Raw genomic sequence first — 20,002 nt, 5'->3', positions numbered from 1 at the left:
TGACTTAAGAATCTTAATACATTATTCATTAAAAAAATATATGACTCACAGGTGACAACCATTGCACACTATTCCAATCATGAGTATAACGTATTTATTGTCCAATCACATGCTCGCCTATGGGTGGAATTGACTCATAAAATTATGGGAATTAGTTACATCACTTAAGCCAAATGAAACAACTACAAAAAGATGAATAGTAACTGCAAATTTTAAACATACACAAATAAAATGTTCTTAGTGCTATACCTATAGCCAAGTTTAATTTAAACTTTTTAGGAAGGTGTGATATAAAAGATGTGATTCAAACAATCAGTGACAGAACAGAAACAGTCAAGAGATGGTATTTTACATGAAATGAAAGAAACCTGGAAGGTAGGCCAGTTTAAAAATATATCTTTTAAATTTTTCCCTAATTTTAATTTACATCAATAACAAACAAACATATGAGTACAGAATCACTATGTTAAAGAGATAAATTTAGCACATCTACCAGGCCTACATAAAAATATAAAAGGATTTGAAAATAATTCTACTATAATGGTTTAACCAACATGTCATTATACTACAATTTCCACAAACATAAGACGTTTAAGAGAGTAGTAATATTATTGTGTCAGCACTCAAAATTCAAAAAAAGCACTCAGAGAATGCATGGCAAATGTCTTTCATAAACAGCAGCCCTTTCCATAATTTTTACTTCGACTTTTGAACATTATGTTTTTTGAATACACACAACCCTAGCAAACAAGAAATATTAAGCATGAGATTTATGATAGCACAGTAATAATTTATAGTAAAGCACACAGACCACAGTAATCAACCTGCTGTTTGGTTAGCAGGGGAGAGTTGAGCTCACCTAGTACTAAGCACAAAGGTGTATGAAATTTGCAAATCATGGTGTGCTACGTCAGTTCCTTTCCCTGTGGCTCTCAAGGCTTCTCATAAATTCCGAATCCCAAAACGTTACATAGCTGTAGTGAAGCTAAGGATGCCCAGAGTAAAAGATTCAGAATTAGAACTCAAACCTTCAAGTCAGTCAGTAGCTGATTGCTTCATCCACTGAACTACAGTTGCCCCCTAATAATTTATAGTAGTCATATAATTTAGGGACCATTCCAGGATATGTGGAAGTAATTATTTTATGCTCTGAGATTTCACCTACTAAAGGAATTTTACTACATATGTATCACTAAGCCACTTGAATAAAATAAATGCTCATTTAAAGTTTGTTTGTGCACATGACAAAATATCAATTTCTTGCAAAATAAAGCCACAATGACCCTCAAGCAAATCTGTTTTGCTCATTTACTACTTAATGTGAAATAATACCAGAGAGGATGAGAAAAGCAGTATTATACCCTTTCACAATTAAGCTTATTTTTAGCCATGCTTACGCCAGAGTTTGCTTGACATATGGTGTGTCTAAACCCAGCAAATTGTGGAATCTTCCATGCAAGCAACATTCTGCCAATGATACTCTTTTATCTCAAACTTCTAACCTCACCCACTTTCCCATGATTCCTGAACACAAAACAAATATCCACAGCTGCTAATGTTAGTTGTCACGTGGTGCTCCAATAAAGATGCTATTAACTATTCATAATTTCACTAAATTTGGTGTTTTTATTTGCATTAGTTTTAATTTGTACATTTGATGACTGAAGCAGCTTATCTTCATGCATTAATTTTAATAAATAATTAAAATTACTTGTTGATTGATCTTATAAAATAACAATGGAGTAAAATTTATGTAACTTTATTCCACTGCAAACTCCTAGTTCTCTTTATGATACTGATAATTAACTTACATGGCATTTTTTCAAGCATACACTGCATGATTACACACATCTACGATGCTGATGTATACACCACACTTCTTTTTGCTAGCCATGATAAATGTAAATTAATCTACAATATAATATCATTTGAACTAGCAAAATAGGAAAGCAATTACTTTAATCTGAAGAATTTTGAGAAACATTCATAATAGAAAATAAAGTTGAACATATGATCTTTCCAGGTAAAATGCCAGCAGTTGTTTCTGACTCAGCAGAAGGGGGAGGGCCTTTCTGAGACAATGTTAGTGGTTCTTGCCCAAGCCTCACAAGCATGCCAATCCATTCCAGCCATTTTAACAAGATGCATAGGGAAGAACAAGAGCAAACAAGATGCCACACTGCAATATGTTCTACACTTAGGAATGGTACTATTAGGGTCCTTGTTTGCAGACACTCATATCCATCATATTACATGAACACTTCTCCATTTTTTCTAACTTTCCTCAGGGAATACACCACAAAAAATCAAAGTCTTGGGGTGAAAAGAATGTTTGTATGCAAGTTGTGTTTTCTGTGAATACTGTTTGAAGAATAAGGGCACAAGATAAGGGTACAAGATTGTAATGTGATTCAAACCTGATGCTTTGATTGCTAAATTACCAGAGCACTAATCCACTCGCATACCAGATAATGTCTCAGTATCACCCCATAATGCAAGAGCCTGCCTCATCCTTTTGCTAAATTTGTATTAAAACAATGCCAACACTCCACTTCCAATGGGCTTTCATAAACAATACTTGCTAACAGTTACTGAAAATACATGTATGGATATTCTTCTATAAAACCATAATTAAGCAGTAAAAAACATAAAAATTACTAATGGGCCACAAGTTGGCCACCAGAATACTGCCCTGCACTGAGGAACAGCATGACTTTATAGAGTACCTTAGACGATATGTATATAACGGCTCAGCTGACAGTAATTCGAATAATTTTGACCACCGTGATAATATTATGCTCAAGAGATGAGCTAGGAAAAGGATATCAAAGGATGTTGGTCAGAAAGTCAATTTTATCATTTCACCTACCAATGTAATGTGGAGTTGGAATTATTCTCAAAGGTTTTTAATAAAATTACTTCCAGCATATGGGCAAGTTTCTAATGACCACAGAGTTCTCCATTAATTTCAAATGAGCTTCCTGAAGGATCAGAGGGTTATCATATAAGACAGCTCAAAAAATAATGCCATTATGGCTATACAATTATACGTAACTTTGGGTAAAACTAAACGCTCCGTGCACTGCATGACCTCTGACTTTCCACTTTACACTAAGTTGTCTGGATATAAGAAGACAATCAGGGGATTGTAGTCTTAATTGCAATCATCATACTAAATTTTCATAATTTTTGGACATGTATCCATAACAGAAAATTTTTTCCTAGCATAAATAGGTAGTTTAAGTTCGTTGAAAGTTGTAAGCAGCTTATAAATAACAGCAGACTGATAAGGAAATATCATAATTCACTTTCAAAATAGAGAATTTCATAACATAAAAATTCAAAATTATGTATTTCCCACTTAATTCTTCAAGTCAAATTTTTGGTCCCTAGAATTTCCAAACCATCACAGTAATCAACCCTAAGTTTGGTTTGAAAGGAGAGGATGGAGCTCGCCCGATACTAAGCTCAACAGGGTCTGAAATTCACACACAGGGTAAGGGCCAATTGCTTTCTCTGACCTACCAGAGTTTTCCCAGGAAGAATTGATACCCAAAAAATCACAGCTAGGACGAAACTAAGGGTGCCTAGAGGCATCTAAATTTGAACCCGGACCCTCAGGTCAGTTTCCCAGTAGTCTACCCATGTGACTACCATATTCTCCCTAGAATATCCATACAATAATACTTTGCAGTATGCGAAAAATAACTAGTTCATTCAATTTAATTTATGTGAGGATTTACTGTAATCAATGGTAATAAGGGCTGCTGTTTTCACACGAAAACATTTCATTGATGTATGCACATACTTTGGAGAACTTACTTATTTCAAATTTATGAAAGAGTAGTAAACAAGCAATTCTTCAAATTACAAGATTCATTGATCCTTTTGAAACTGCTCAATAGGCTAATATAATATGGGAAATCAGAAAATTAAATAAAAATTCTAATTACAAACATATATTGGATTAAAGTTTCACAGTACCATTTTGACTAACAGCCGCAACTTCCTACTGATGATGAGGCCTTTTAACGAATGCATTGTATCCTCCAATTGAAGGAGCATTTGGCTTGCCCTTTCCCTAGTCTTTCAAACTTATTTTCACTCTTCTTTCTAAGAATTTCATTTGAAAGGCAAATTTACTGCCTGTTTAAGCATTTTGCAACAAATCCTTTGACGTCTCCTATTTACTTTTCTCTTCAATCGTTAAGAGAGAAAACACGAATTTTACGCCATAAGTACAATAAAATATTATTCACCTGAAACCCAAAATGGAAACAACTGGGCTATATAATAATAATAAGACCAAAAAATAACAGTGAATTGTCTGTTTTGTAGGAAACAGACAGCATCAGACAAATAGCAGACAGATTTTGCTTCCTCATGGCCAATTGATGCTGCAAGATATTACTTAAGATTGCCATCATTACTAAATAAAACTCCATGATGCTGACAATCACTGGTTCATTTTACATTTGCATTCCATATTCACATTTGCAGTTAGCCAGGCAATGGAATATATAGCAATAATGAAAATTTGGGTAAAATTACAGGAATAGAAGTATCATTTCCCTTGAACCATAATATTTCACTATATCTTCTCATTAAATGTATACTAAGGATTGTATCAAACATTTTCAATCAAAACAACTAGTTTTCCTCCCAAGGCAAAAGTTGTTCAAAGTTTGCAGACAAATTTAATATCCATTGATCATCTCAATTTTCTTTCCAGGAAATCAGTACTTACATATTTGGCTCAATTATCATAAATATACCTATGAACCAGTGTTTTGTGACCATACCTGTGCTATCATTTCCAGATAATCCTCTTCCTCAAGCCTTTCATTTATGTCCAAGGTTAACCGTTTCACTCTCTCTTTCTCCTCCCGCTCAGCCTTTAAAATTAAAAAACTCAATTACATTACAAACTGCAAATTTACAACTATTAAATTTTAGCTTTACACATGTATTACAGCATTTTAATAACAGTTTATCATGTTTACAAACCTAAAGATTAATGCCACTGGCAGCACCCAGAAGTGAAAGTCATATTACTTTCAAAATGATTCAAAATGACAGAACTGTTGACTTGCAAGATATTCTACTCTGATAATATTTATTTATTATTATTTATCAAACTACTTTATTGGGGTAACATTGAGACTTTAAAGTCCCTTTTTCCTCCTAACCCCTACACATTATTTTGAAGACAATTAAAAACAGCCATGCCTTATAAGTAAAACCCACCTAAGCAGGAATTGAACCCATGAACTCTGGGTTGGCATGTGAGGACATTACCCCGCCGCCACCGGCGTTTGCAGTAGAACAAAGTTTTATGCATATTCTGATTCAAGCTTCATGACTGCACCAAACAAATGGTAAAAATTCAATGACATAAATTTTTACTTTAATAGCTTTAAGTAAATAAAAACCCTCAAATGGCAAAAAACAAAGAAAAATCATGCTTGGTCAACTTTTGGCACCAATACATGTGAAACTACCATGCTCAAACAGATGAAAATCTATGCACAAAAGAAGCTACAAGCATACTAAAAAGTATATTAAGTTCATTTATTTATTTATTGTAATATCAATTCCAAAGGAATCTCTATTCCTTCAAGAGATTGTATTCAAAAACTGCCTTACGTAGCCTTCAGAATATTTATTTTGGTCATGAAACTTCACTTTCACATACAAATACAAGTGAAGTTAAGCAAATAGGAGCATTTTACCATGGCTAATGGAGTACCCATTCATGGCAATTGTCATCAATTTTTTCCATAAGTTACATTCAAATGATCCTATTTCCCTAGCCATGCTGACAGAGTACCATTTTTAGTGTGATATGGGTTTAAAACAACTCTGAAATAAAGTACTTAAAACATTTTAATGCAACTTTTGCTCTTGCAATTTATCCAGTAAAGATTTTTCTATAATTGTTTTATTGCTATGTATTAATTTTTACTTTACAAGGCTGAAACATTTTGATTTGACAGCTGATACACTTTTGAAGGATTTCACAGATACCACACAAAAATTACATTTTTCAGAGAATAATCATTGCATCCTGATTAAATTTCAAAATAGAACCTCGATAAAAATTTAATTTAGAGGTGAAGGTGATGCATAAATTACAGGTTTATCAAGCTAATTGCCCAAATCAAAACAATATTATAGACAGGATGTTCATTTCACATAGCATCAATGAAATTGGGTAGGGAGAGGTGAACTAACACATTTGCTTCCCGTGAAAGCTAAGAGAGGGATTTCTGAATAATATTCAGCTTCCAAAGTAGTAATAAATGCTTTACAAACAAAGAAGTGTGGAGTCAAATATTGTGAAGATCTATTTGAATGCTCCTAGAGCCATGAGTATTAATAAATTCATGCAATCTTCCAAGTCAAAATTTTTTAAAGAAATCAAGCATAGGTCTTTAACAAAGAGTTTATCTCAATTTCATGCAAATGAATTCTTCCTAATATTTTTTGCACACCAAAATTTTTATCATAGCTGGCTTTTAATTACAGCAGCCTGTTATTCATTTGCGGATAAAATAATAATGGAAAAATCTATTCAATAAGCCTAGTTGTAGAGAAAGAATGAGTGAACACTTAAATATTAGTGTAGTCTTTGAATAACTCTAAAGATTGGCAATTGAGGCAAGAGGATAAGCATGATAAATTACATGTTTTTGAGATGTGGGTGTGAAAGAGAATGGAAAAATATAATAGGAAAATGGGAAAACAAAAGGAAGTGATATGTATAGTAGGGGAGGAAAGAAGGTGGTTGGGAGAAAACTGAAAAAGCCAGGAAAAGTAGATGCACAAGTTATTTAGAGACAATGGAATGTTCAAAACTGATAAAGGGGAGAAGATAAAGTTAGCAAGGCAGTTGGAGGAAAAAATAATCAAACATATTAGATGGAATGAAGGCAAGTAATGAGTGTGTTGTATAAAAAATGGTTTATTGTATTGGTATTACATTATTTGATACTGCCCTAGGCTAGGCCTAGAAGTGTAGGGGTGCTTGCACTGTGGGTACATCAAAAACCTATACTTGTGGATTACTGCTAGTAATATATCTATTGTCAAATTCCAAGAAACTGTGGGAAATATCGCGACAGTAGCTTTTAAAGCACCGCTAACTATGCATCCCAATCAAGGCGAATAATTTTTACACTCAAATTGTTGCATTGTAATGTCTATCATGATTCCTGGAATTATAAACAATGAATTTTTTACTCAAAATGATATTTGGGACAGAATTAATTTTCTTGGCACGTAATTGCATGAGAATTAATTGAGACCAAACAAATTATTTTATAATATATTATGAGGGATATCTTAAATAAGTCCTGTTTTCAAATATTGCTCCTCCAATTATAAGGTCTTGCTGGGAGTGTATACATATTGAGTTAAATGATTCATTGACATGGTAACCATTCCATTTAAGAGAATGCACACATTAAGAAATGTGGTTTTAATGTTTAAGTAAATCAAAATTCCAGGCAAATGTAAAATGCGATCTGTGATTCTTGAATGCAAGGAACAGTAAACCAGATCAAATTCACTGTTGAATTTCTTACGTTTCCGGAAAACATGTATTGAGCAATTGAATGGTATGGAGATGGACTGTTTCATGCAGGCTGTGAAAACGTGCATGATGACTGAAGTATGTGACTGCCTTTGATGAATGAAGTAGCTACCTGTCATTGATGAATGATTTGCTGCAATGTAACATCTCCTCATGAGCTTTGGTAAGATCCCTACAATGTCTCTAGAACCCTGACCTCACAACAAATAATCTCATCTGCAATCCTTCCTTGCTGACCGGCAGCTTTATCAAGACAACAAGGACAATCAAATTGCAAACATGTGGCTCGTATGGCGGCATCTTGCTAAGTTGAAGAGACAAAACACCAGGTACCACACTATGAAAAATGTCTCAACAATGAGGGACACTTGAGTCAAAAATCAGGAGAGAGGTGCAATTCAAGTAGAAATAAAAATGGATTATGTACATTCTTGTGTTTCATGAGGGCCTGCTCGAACTTATCTCCTGGATATCACTTGCATTAATTTTGCTTTCGATATTTAATTTCCAACCTTAAAAAGGATTACTACTTTGGGAAATAGAATAAAAGTGTGGATCAAAATTAGCAGCTAACATTACTTTTAAAAGTAGCTGTAGAGGAGCTAACAATTATTTCATTAGAAGAAGTCTAATGGAGTTGTTGGTATAGTTTTCTAGAGTAGCACAGTAATGAATTTTTTTTTAGCTCATCCTGCCCTGTTTGAGGCAAAATGAATTGTACTGCCAGCCAATAAACTAAAATCAAACTCAATCAGAGATAAACAATGAAAAGATTTATGAAAATGACATGAAGAAAATTGCCCAACAATAAACCAATATCAAACCCCATCAATGCTTACCTCTTCTCTATTTTTAAGATTCATGGCCAGTTGGGAGTCAAAGGGCACATCCAGGTTTTTGTACAGTTGTTTGTTACCTTTTCGTACCATCAAGACAAAGGTAACTGTAGACTTATCCTCTTCTGGTTCCATGAGCTGCTCTGAATTTCAAAGTAATCAGTAAAATTAAAATATAATCTAATTATTGTAATAATTTACAATGAGTACTAGTGATCTGCTCAATGATCATTTCCCCATGTGATGCATACACAGTGAAACCCAAAGCATTGAACTATCTAAATGAATTAATGTGATTTGGTCCTACATAAGAGTAGAATTTTAATAAAGTTTTTCAGTCTGGATTGATCTCCTTATAAATCAATAGAGTAAAAATCTCACGTTTATGACCATCATGTTATCTACATTTAACCTCACCACCACTCACAGATGAAGATTTGCGTTTTCTGCATTTTTGTCCATGATTTTCATGATACTCCAAATTGTTTGCTTAGATTATTTATATTGCAACATTTTATTCATTTTTTCTAATTAATTAGTTAAGTTATAAGGACAGATTTTAAAATTATTATCAGAGTAATAACACAAGTGCCACAATTTGAACTGCAAGAAAACTGACATTTTTTTGCACTAGGAAATTTTCTGTGAGGACTTCTTTAATTACCTATGTTGTAAATGTTTGTAAGCACAACTTGATAGTGTTTATCATTTTTAAGCTATCATAATCTCAGGATAGATTTCATTAGTAAGACATCAAAATTTATTTCTGAACTATATTTTTAAATCTGATCTCAACTTTTCACAAACCTTGATTTCACATATTTTACATGATCCCTTCAAAAACATAAATTAGAAGTTTCACTGGATCTGCATGTGCCTCAATGTATGCTAGAAACTAATGGCTAGTTCTAACTTAGTGGGAAAATTCTTTGACCCCGATTCATAATTACCTTCAGCGAAAAATAAAATAAATTATTTTCAACTACTTTTTCATTTCATTTTTGCAATAAAGTCAAACACAGTCTTAATGATGTGAATTTTTAAAATTCGTTAAAAATTTCATTGGTCCATATACAGAAATTTAAGCAATCAAACACAAAATTATTACAAAGGAAAATATATTCCACTAATTTGAAAAATAAAGCTAAGAGGTACATAGTTAACATAGGTCAAGACTCCTTAAACCTTCAAACAGATTTTGATTCAATCTCACTAAAAGCAGGGTCAAAAAGGACTTGACACTTTCTAAAGAACAGTTCTGAGAAACACACAGTTACTAACAAATATGAATCTCTACCTTCCATAGGGATGAGCTGCATTCACTGAGTTGCCCTGAGTAACAACAGATGATGTACAGGTTGTAAAACAGGTGTGAAAGCCCTCTACAAGAATTGTTTGTATTGCGGAACTGTTGTAAATAAACAGACTATCATTTCAAATAAGCAGACACATTTCAAATGCACTGGCCCTCATAGGTGCCCATCGCCACTCTTCTAAGGTGATTGCTTGATGCTCAGGGCTGTTTAATCAAGGAACTGTTATAGGGTGAAGGGTTGGCCCCTAACTTAGTTCTTCAGCTGAGAAGCTATTCTAAAACAACATGCTAAATGTTTTGCCCTTTAAGGAACTGTTCTATTGGAGACTATAGAGAAGAACAAAGAGAGCAGTGACAGTGAAAGATATTACAGTTAAAGGGAGAATGAATATACTGGATATAATTTTCTGTTTTGATACAGGAATAGTCAATTTAATGTTTTCCATCAATATGAAATACACATGATGGGGCGTCCTATTATCCTCACTTTTTATCATGAAGTTAATATTCCTCGGGTGAAGAAAAATTATGCTACATTTTAATAAACATTTCATAAATTTACTTTCTTTTTCACAAATTTACTTAAAATTTTTGGTAAATTTGAATGGCAAGGTATGATTTCAGTTAGAAATTACAGTTCTTATGTCCTTTGTCTGGCATGCTTATCTTAAATATCACATTTTTGAGGCATTATCATTTGATTAAGCTTCTCAGTATTAGACCTGGGAGGCTACACTTCATAGCTTCGTCGCAATTTCATTTCATACAATATCTAAGCACCCATGAGAAGCATAAGTCTGAGAAGCCTATGGACCTTAGAAATAAGAGTGCCTTACCATGGGGAGATGCTTCCGCTGATTTGGTGAACGAAAAGACAAAAGGAAGATTCGTTGTGGGATGATGCAAAAGCATGGGTTGAGGTCTGATCGGATGCAGCTTTACTGATCATTTTTGGTATGTGGTGTGCATTTCCATGTATGTTCATGACTGGACTGGTTATCCACAAGAAAACCAATGCTATCAGATTCTTAATAAGTGGGAAAGCAACATTAAATATAAAAGGAGGAGGGAATAACATAGAGCAGGTCATGTGTTTGGGCAGTAGTTTAGAAGAAAAGGTGTGTATAGAAGTGCAGGCATAAGATGATCTACATTAGCGAAATGGACATTTACAGGAAGAGAATTGATGATGGGTAAACTGAGTCAGGATAAGAAGAAAAGATTATTTAAGTCTTTAACATGGAGCATAGTGCTACATGGACATGAAGCTTGGTTTTTTAGGCAAGTGGATGAGATTGGAGGCTTTTTTGTAAAGAGGGTGTGAAGGAGAATGGAGAGAATAAATTGGACTGAGAGGAAGAAAAATGCTGAGGTTTTAAACAGGGAGGGTTACGAAATGAAGTTATTGGGGGAAATAAGAAAAGGACAGAGAAAGTAGGTGGAAATGTTGAAAGGCGGGGTTACATTAAAGGCCATGATGGTAGGGAGAATGGAACAAAAGTGCAGAAGGAGAAGGGAGAGAATCAACTTTTTAGACAACATGAAGGCACATAAGAGTCACAAAGAAATTAAGACAGAAATAGGTAGTTCCCACAATTCTTATAAATAAATAATTATTAGGGACCATCCAAAACCTTTCTTTAAAATAGGCAGAATGCCTTGATTGATAGAAGAAGGGAAGTTACTTGAGGAAATCTGAATTAGGCAGAGGAAGTCGATGGAGGAAATAATGAAAAGTGCTGGTATGTTGAAGGCCATGAGAGGAGAGAAAACAATGGAAAAGCAGGGTAAAGGAAGGAAAAGAGTGAGTTTTTTAGAGAGCATGAAGGCAACCAAAGGTTATGGAGAAATGAAGAAAGAAATAATCTGAAGAAAATGAAAGGAAGTGCCATTGATACTTAGATATAAAAAGTCATTAGGGACCGTACAAAACTTACCCTTAAAATATGAAGAACAACCTGATTGTATAACAACTACCCTAACACAATGAAACTATTCATGAAATTATGTATTTATATATAGAAAATTACCATTTGCACTTCTACAAATTCAGATTTTTGGCCAGCTTAACTGTGTATCACCTTACACAGCAATCTATCCTTAAATCCAAAAAAACCTATTCCTGCTCATTCATCAAAACTCAATTACACAGAGCTAATAAAAGACATTCATTTCTAATTTTAAAATAATACCCTATAACAATAATCATATGTTCTCATAAAATTACTGCTGAAAATAGAAGCCTGTATCTCAGCCAATATGTTTCTGTACTGACGTAAGAGCTATGAAAATTGTAGAGAAGCAGAGAGAGAGCTTGACCCCTTCCAAAACATATAAAAATACTGCAGTGCGAAAAATATTGTATTAAATAATTAAAGAGCATACCATAGGTCTTCTTCAAGTTCCCTCTTACATGGAGAGGGACAGAAATGTCTATTTGCTGAGGTTTCACAATTTCTCGCATCCTATCCTGAATATTTTCAGTCAGCATTTTATCAAATGCAGTCATGAAGTCGTCATTCTCCGCACAGTCCATTAGTTTAGGACCTGATGGTACAGCCCTCTCTTCATCAGCACCACAAACATTTTCATTGCTACGATCTTCAAGACTATTCAGGGAAGCAGATGTGAGGATCTGGAAAAAAATTTAGTTTAAAAAATGTTTTACAAATGGAAACATTCATAAGGTTTCTCCAAATAACTTCATGAACTCATGCATCATTTGCTTATAAATGAATTGGAAAATTGGACAGCATAAAAATTCCATATTTTCTTAGTTAACCAGGGATTTACGGCCAAAATCCACAACTATGCAGTTTAAGAGTAATTGCTGATAATTAAAATGTGATGCAGCTACTTGCATAGTCTTACATGCTTGGAAAAATTAAAAAACTTTGCTCAAATAATTTTGTAGAAATGAAATAAAAGTTGAGTACCCAAGCGACATAGCATGAATAGTAAGGTACCAAAAAAAAGAGATCACTTCAAAAGCATATTGGTCAAGTACAATTAAACAATGCTGGTTAGCATCCATCATATGCCATGCAAATATTGAAGGGTTAACTATTTGAGTTCCTTTTACTGCTAACTAAACAAGCTTTTGAGGCTCATATATCATAATTCTCTAAATGTTTTTTCTTTCCCTTCCAATTACTGCCTCTCACATTCTTAGCCCTATACAGTCAGGGGACGGGAAGGTCATACATGGAGATTTAGCTCCTTCCTTTTCACAATCCTAGTAGTGAAGTCAAAATTGAGACACATACATTCTTTTAAACACTAACCTGAGGACTAGGTTGAGAAATGGACACTTCTTCTCCCGGTGTCCCAAAGAAATTCAAATCAGTAATAGCGAATATGTCCTCCTCTTCATCATTATCTAAAATGAGACAAAAATCATTGGTCATTATTATGAAATAATTGGGCACCTACAGCTCCACCCAAGCTAGGTGATTTTCCTCGGAAACCATAACTGGCACAGGGAAAGGAACTGGCCCCCCTACCCTGATGTGGGAATTTCACAGACCGTCGGGCTTAGTACTGGGTGAACTCTGCCATCACCTACCAAACCGACCTTCGGGTTGATTACTGTTTTTATGGTTTTTTTAATGGTTCAATGAATTAATAAAATATAAAACATTACAAAAACCATAACGACAGTTATCAACCCAAAGGTCAGTTTGATAGTGATGGTAGAGTTTATCCAATATTAAGCCTAATGACATGTGAAATTCAAAGATAGGGGTAGCGAAACCAATCCTTTTCCTGCGCCACCTGGATTTCTGGGAAGTTCTGGCACCCAAAATATCACAGGGCTCAGGTGAAGCCAAGGGTGCCCAGAGGCATCTCTGGGAATCACACCTGGGCCCTCTGGTCAGTAGTCTAATGCTCTACCCCTGGACCACAACTTATCCCAAATCAAATATATCTTAAGTCAATTCAAAGAAGAATTGTACCATCCTAGCAGTCTTAATCAAAGTAATGGCAAAAAAAATCAACAGCAAAGGCAAAAAAAATGTACACCAGGAATTTAAATGACAACTCATTTATTTGCTCAGGATGAAAATATCATAACAATGCTTAGGACCAGGATATTAAATGGAGCCTATACATTTAAACTTGCACTTGAATTTTAGTGTAATTACCATGTAGCAAATCCAAATACCTACCATACATCATAGAATTTTGGTAATTCAATGTAAAACTATCAGCCAGGATTACAGAATTTAAGTCTAATCCAAGAATATAGGCAACACTTGAGAATTAGCTGGTAAGTGGCACCATCATGTGAACCCTTTAAGTACCAAAGCCCAGCCATTTGGAGGCCATGAAAGTTTCACCAACACTGACCTCAAACCAAAGGTCTTCCTGAAATGCACATTAATAATTGATGATATAATATCTCTAAATAATAATATCTCACCTTCTTCAATTTCGGAAATTGTGTTCAGTGTTGGAGATTGCTCTCTATTACTGCTCAAAACACATACATCATCTTGATCATCAGTGACATCCCCTTCCACAGGATCAGACTGAGGTACATCTTCAGCATCATCATGGTTAACTAATTCTGGAGCTATTTCTGAAAGCCTTGAACGCAGATCTGATTCCAATGCCCCCAGCTCAAACTGTGATTCTACATGAGATTCACAGAGATTTATTTTTGGCCTCAAAGAGGTGAGGATGTCCTTGAACATGAATGTTACTCCAAATGGAAAGGGATTGTTTGCATTCCAATGTGGATGTGAATACTTAAACCAGAAATAATTCTGCAAAGATTAAAATGAGTTAGAAACACAGACAGATTTTATAAATTACACATATAAAGCTTGGAAACGTCATGATATAGAAATCCAATATACATAGCAGAAATGCAAAAAAAAGTTATGGCTCAATAAAACTATAGCACATACACAGCTCGCTCATTAGTTTTGTCAAAAACTGGACATGTACGTTAAGGAACCATAAAACTGATGGAAATGAGAAGTATGATACCCAAGGTAGGAATGGAGCACCCATAAGTCCAAGTATTAGGTAGGCAAGTAAATATTTTGCAATCAAATTATCACTTATTATCAGTATGAGTTGTAAAGCAGTCAATGGTAGACATTCAATGTTACCTGGAAATATACAAAGAAGCAGTCCAGCTTCTTTTTACTTGAGCCATGGCTAAAATATGTGCCACAAGTTTCCAACAGGACACAAACGAGTCTTATTCTAAATAAATTATCAGGTGGATCAAGTGAAGACGGTGTCTGATGATCTCGACTCACACCAAAGGTTATTAATGAATAAAGAACCTAAATGTAAGAAAAATTCAGAAAACAAGCATTAGAAATTGATTAACTTAAACCAGATGAAGCAGGCATAGGAATAAATTTAATGCATTTTTTTTGGTTTAAGACCAACAAAAATAAATTTTCCACATGCGTACTACATTTAAAAAAATTTTTCTGATTCAATTAATGTAATTAATTTTATCAAAATACCAGCAGTAATTACTTTGAAAATATCACCACTTTCTACCATTCGATAATTGTATAGTTCTCCCAAATACATTATCATTGCTATACGCCTTTGGTTATACTTTGGGTGACATATTTCCATACTCATTCTAATATCTTCCAAAACAGCATCCACAACTTGAACGCCAATACCTTCCTGAAAGTCGAACATATTTTACTTTTAGTTAGGGAAGAACTGATAGGGTAAGGGATTATGCCAAGAGACCAAACCAGAGTTTTAAGTTTGCCAAAATATTAGGAACCATTAATTACCAAATGACCAACAAGTCCTGAAACCATGTTTGCTACACAGCGGATGTTGAAATATTTGTACTTCCAAATTTGTGTCAGACACTTAATAGCATATAGGGAAACTTCAGGATCATCCCAATTTAATTTTCTCATTTGGCGAAGAACTTTATCCGTAGTTGGTTTAGCCAAATCTTGAAATAACAGTTTGTCAATGTATGCTAGTTTAACAGGCTTTTCCTTCTTTTTTTGTGTCACACTAATTTCTGGAGGAAGGATATGATAATAGGCATTCTCTATCATGGTCACATACCTAGATTCTAATGTCAAAACAGCCTTTTTTCTCATCATTTGTTCCTGAAATATAGGATACAAAGTTCATGGATTATCATGCACATTAAGACCAATAACCCTCTCCATTCAAGGCGAATCATTTTTACACTCTGAAATCATTGCATTGAAATAAGCGGATGACTCCATTCAAGGTTACTGCTGCGGCATCTCCCGCAGTTTCTTGAAATTTTTCAAAGGTAAAAATAAAACAGTTCCAGTCCGATGACTGAAATTAAGCAAGGCTGGTCCAAATGGAGGTATGATGGGTTTAACTCCCAGCCTTAACCTTGGTGCTTTTTCCTAGTCTCCATGTGGCAGACAGGTAACATGGGATGGAACAACAGAACAAGAGGTGTAAGTGCCTGAGTCTCCTGTTGAAGGCTCTCCCATCCCGACAATAGGAATTGCTATGCAGCAATCCCCAGATTAATAAATGATGATAAAGACAACCTTTGATTAATCTGGGTCATCCCATGCCACTCAAGATGAGCTGACCCTTGACCTTTTGGATTTAGATGAAAATTGCAGGATGCATTGACCTTTTTGAAATTTTTAAAAATTAAATTAAATTAAAATTGTTTTAAAAAAATTATGGAATATGTTATAATTATTGTGGGTCGTGGTAGTCCAGGAGTAAAGCATTGGACTACTGACCGGAGATTCCCATGCATGCCTCTTTGGGTACCCACAGCTCCACCCAAGCTATATGATTTTTCGATGACCAGATCTTCCAGGAAAACCATAACCGGCATAGGAAAAGGAACTGGCCCCCCTACCCTGATGTGAGAATTTCACATGCCGTCAGGCTTAGTACTGGGTGAACTCTACCATCACCTACCATACTGACCTTAGGGTTGATAACTGGGTTTTTGGTTATAACTATTACAAAACCTAATATATACACGAGATTTTCCCCACAGTGAATTTTTTATTTCTATACTTGCAAAATCAGCCCATTGGCCCATCAGAAAATTATTCACATCGATTGATGAGGTCATCACTAACACAGATGCCTATTTTGAGGACCTTCAAAAATCTCACAAGTCAGATGGCTTAAAAAAGTTAGAGAAACACTGGGTAAAGTGTAACGAGCTAAAGGGAGATTATGTTGAAAAATAAAAAATATCTACTCCTTTAAGTAGTATTTGGAAACGACAGATGGCTGTCATTACCCAAGAAAGGTATGTCATTCAAAGGTGATACCACTGGTAATGTGCCTTCATAAAAAAGACTTGCCTTTAATTTTCATGAAATATATGCAATAAATGTTTAAAATTTTAAATTTCATTATTTTTCCTTTTTAAACAATAATTATGAGTAAATAAATAAATACTACAATACACTCATTAATTTTACCCAATTCACTCTATCCAATGCCTTCTCACAGGAAAATACAGCCTGATTGTACTCATTGTTCCTATATTACAAAAAACTTGAGTGCCCATACATTAATTTTATAAAAGGTTGGATTGAAAAGAAAAGCCATCAGTAATCTTTTCACACTATTTCTACCAAGGAGGCCATAAAAATTTGGTGTTTTTTTGGTGTTTGATCCCGGTGGCGGCGGGGTAACGTCCTCGTCTGCTATTCCAAGGGTCGCGGGTTCGATTCCCACCTAGGTGAGTTTTCCTCCACCTAGGGCTTGGGTGTTTGTGAATGTGACCATTGTTATCGTTGTTAATAGTTCGATGTAAAGGCCAAAATGTGCTGTTTTCGGACTTATACTGAATAAATAAATAAATAAATAAAATAAATAAACCTTTTGCAAACAACCACTTTGAAAAATGGCTATCATTTGGTTGTTTTTTTGATTTTCATCTAAATATGAGGGTCACGGGTCAGCTTGAGTCCAATGTGGCAGAAATGACCCATATATAAATCAGAACATACTGTATATAATTTTGCTGTAAGCTATAAGCTCATATCGACACACACTGAACAAAATAAAAGGACTATCATTAATTTCAGGTGATTAAATAAATGAAAAACTACAATAGCCGTAAACAGTTTAATAGTTTAACTGTTTACGGCTATTGAAGTTTTTCATTTATTTAATACTACTAGCCGTAAGAGCTCAATTCTATCAATATCAATAATCTCAGGTGAGTCACATGATTCCCAAGCTGTTTATAAAATTAAGATGCAATTTTATGAACTCTGTAAGATTGAACAAAGCAACGTAGAGAATCTAGAGTGAACTCCCCAGAGAAATACTTCATAACTATTACTCATTTTCCCAAAACATAATTAATTACTCTCAGAGAAAGAAAATATTACTTACCAAATAGATTTTGGTACGCTGGTGTGAGTCTTGGCTTCGGTACAAAAATCTACCACATGTTTCTAAAAGATTGCATGCCATTTCAATGAAATGATGGGTAAAATCTTGCAACAGAACTTTGAGACAATGCAATGCATCAACTTTTGACAGCACACTGAAATTCACCAGTTCTCCAATGAAACGAATTACTTTTACCTTGGATTCTATATTTATTTGGTCCTAAACAAAAAATGTTTATTAATTAAAATATGGAAAAAAATACATTTGAAAGAAGTACATATATTAATCAGCATGCACATACTATATCTAATTTCATTAACTTTAAGATGGCCTTTCTTTTTGATTGATTACCGTTGCACATCTAAAATAAGAAAATAATATCTATGAAATAAGTACTTAATATTTTCAAGAATATATTTATAAAATAGCAATGGAAGCCAAAAAAATCTACCATAGTTTCCACTTACACTTTTAGAATGCCTAGGGTGTAATCGATGGAAATGGATACAAAAATTGCAATGAACACCCCAGGTATTTCATCACAACAATAATATCTTAGCATAATAAGTGTGGGGTAAAAAAACACTCGGACAGAAAACATCAGTGTCATATTTCCATTCTAATGATTCATTGAGTACTATCTACTCATCTTTAGAAAAAGTCTGAACAGTTAAGGCTGTCATAAAAGTACTTCTGATTTGTTATTTTATTCTCACTGTTAAAAAAAACAATGTTGAACACCCAAATGCACTGCAGCATTTACTACAACAGTAATATCATAAACCAAATCCTTTCATCACTTGTCAGAGGAATTTGAGACCATTTTGTTAAAAGGCCAGTGCTGCAGTTATGGGTCCCCTGGGTAGAAAGACAGAGGTGTTGATAGGTTTGGAAAAGAAAGTGAAAATGAGGTGATTAGGAAAGATGGCAGGACAAATGAAGTGAGAAAAGCTAAATATAATACAAGGAAGAAGGGAACGAAGAGAATGCCTATGCTCAAATTTCAAATTTTGCAGTATTTTTTCACCCCATGGAGAAAGTGAGTCTCTCATCACACCACATCACCTTAAACACCAACCATAGGCACCCATGGCTGGTACATTCCTCTATCAGTAGATGCAACTGACAACATTACCATCAGAATGTGAGTTTCATTTGTTTGCATGTCAAATAAACAAATTTTAACAAAGAAATCAATTGAAAAATATATGAACAGATGCACCACACATTCAAGCTGATACTTACGATTAATATCTACATGCTATTTTTAAAACTCTAATAGTCAATACTTTCCAGGTTATTGACGAATAATCCTTTTCCATCAAGATTTGCACTAACTACCTCCTCTTCAGTTCATAAACATAATAAAGTCACGACTCCAATTTTTCCTTCTGTACCCCCAAAGATATTTGGGAACAATAGTAGTAGTAAACCCCACCATCTAAATTTACTAAATAAACAAATGCCAGAAAATACAACCAAAACTATAAAAATATTATCAAAAAAATGATAAATTTTGATATCTTGCCAATTTACAGAATTAAACCAGTGAAATCACAATAAATTTTAGTGGAAATATGATGCACAATTTTTTCTGTATCATCATTTATGTAGCCAAACTTGCATTGAATAACAAAAGATGCCAAAACCTACCTGACATTCACATAATTCTTTTTAGACCTTCAAAAATACCAAATGATTTTACTTTCCATAAATATTGTTTTGGATTAGGTTGGCAATTAAAAATCTTAATGCAAATCCAAGAGCGACAGAATGAAAGCATGTTTATTGTGTAATATCAGACACAGGAAACCAGAGTAATACCATCTTTATTAATCTGTCTTGAATTCTCAGGCTGATGTGGTGACTAGTGTACTGGCTTCCCACCCC

At 34.3% G+C, this 20,002-nt stretch overlaps 1 protein-coding gene across 5 annotated transcripts in view; it reads right to left on the bottom strand.

The window, feature by feature from the left end:
• Upf2 (UPF2 regulator of nonsense mediated mRNA decay) overlaps positions 1-20,002 on the bottom strand; it is a 62,466-nt gene that overhangs the window by 12,952 nt on the left and 29,512 nt on the right. For all 5 annotated transcript variants that reach the window (XR_011700212.1, XR_011700210.1, XR_011700213.1 and 2 more), the window contains exons 12-20: positions 18,113-18,331; positions 15,523-15,855; positions 15,248-15,406; positions 14,866-15,045; positions 14,169-14,514; positions 13,030-13,124; positions 12,131-12,380; positions 8,434-8,573; positions 4,803-4,895 (exon numbers count right to left, since the gene is read on the bottom strand). Coding sequence is in view for 1 of the 5 variants with exons in the window: in XM_071582646.1 (XP_071438747.1) it covers positions 4,803-4,895; positions 8,434-8,573; positions 12,131-12,380; positions 13,030-13,124; positions 14,169-14,514; positions 14,866-15,045; positions 15,248-15,406; positions 15,523-15,855; positions 18,113-18,331 (1,815 nt within the window). In the remaining 4 variants the exon portion in view is untranslated. The remainder of the gene's footprint in view (positions 1-4,802; positions 4,896-8,433; positions 8,574-12,130; positions 12,381-13,029; positions 13,125-14,168; positions 14,515-14,865; positions 15,046-15,247; positions 15,407-15,522; positions 15,856-18,112; positions 18,332-20,002) is intronic.

The sequence above is a fragment of the Hetaerina americana genome, unplaced genomic scaffold, assembly GCF_022747635.1.
Source record: "Hetaerina americana unplaced genomic scaffold, ioHetAmer1.1.p SCAF_12, whole genome shotgun sequence".
Classification (NCBI taxonomy): Eukaryota; Metazoa; Arthropoda; class Insecta; order Odonata; family Calopterygidae; genus Hetaerina; species Hetaerina americana.
Note: the sequence above shows the minus strand (reverse complement) of the source record. Positions and strands in the feature narration are given on the sequence as shown.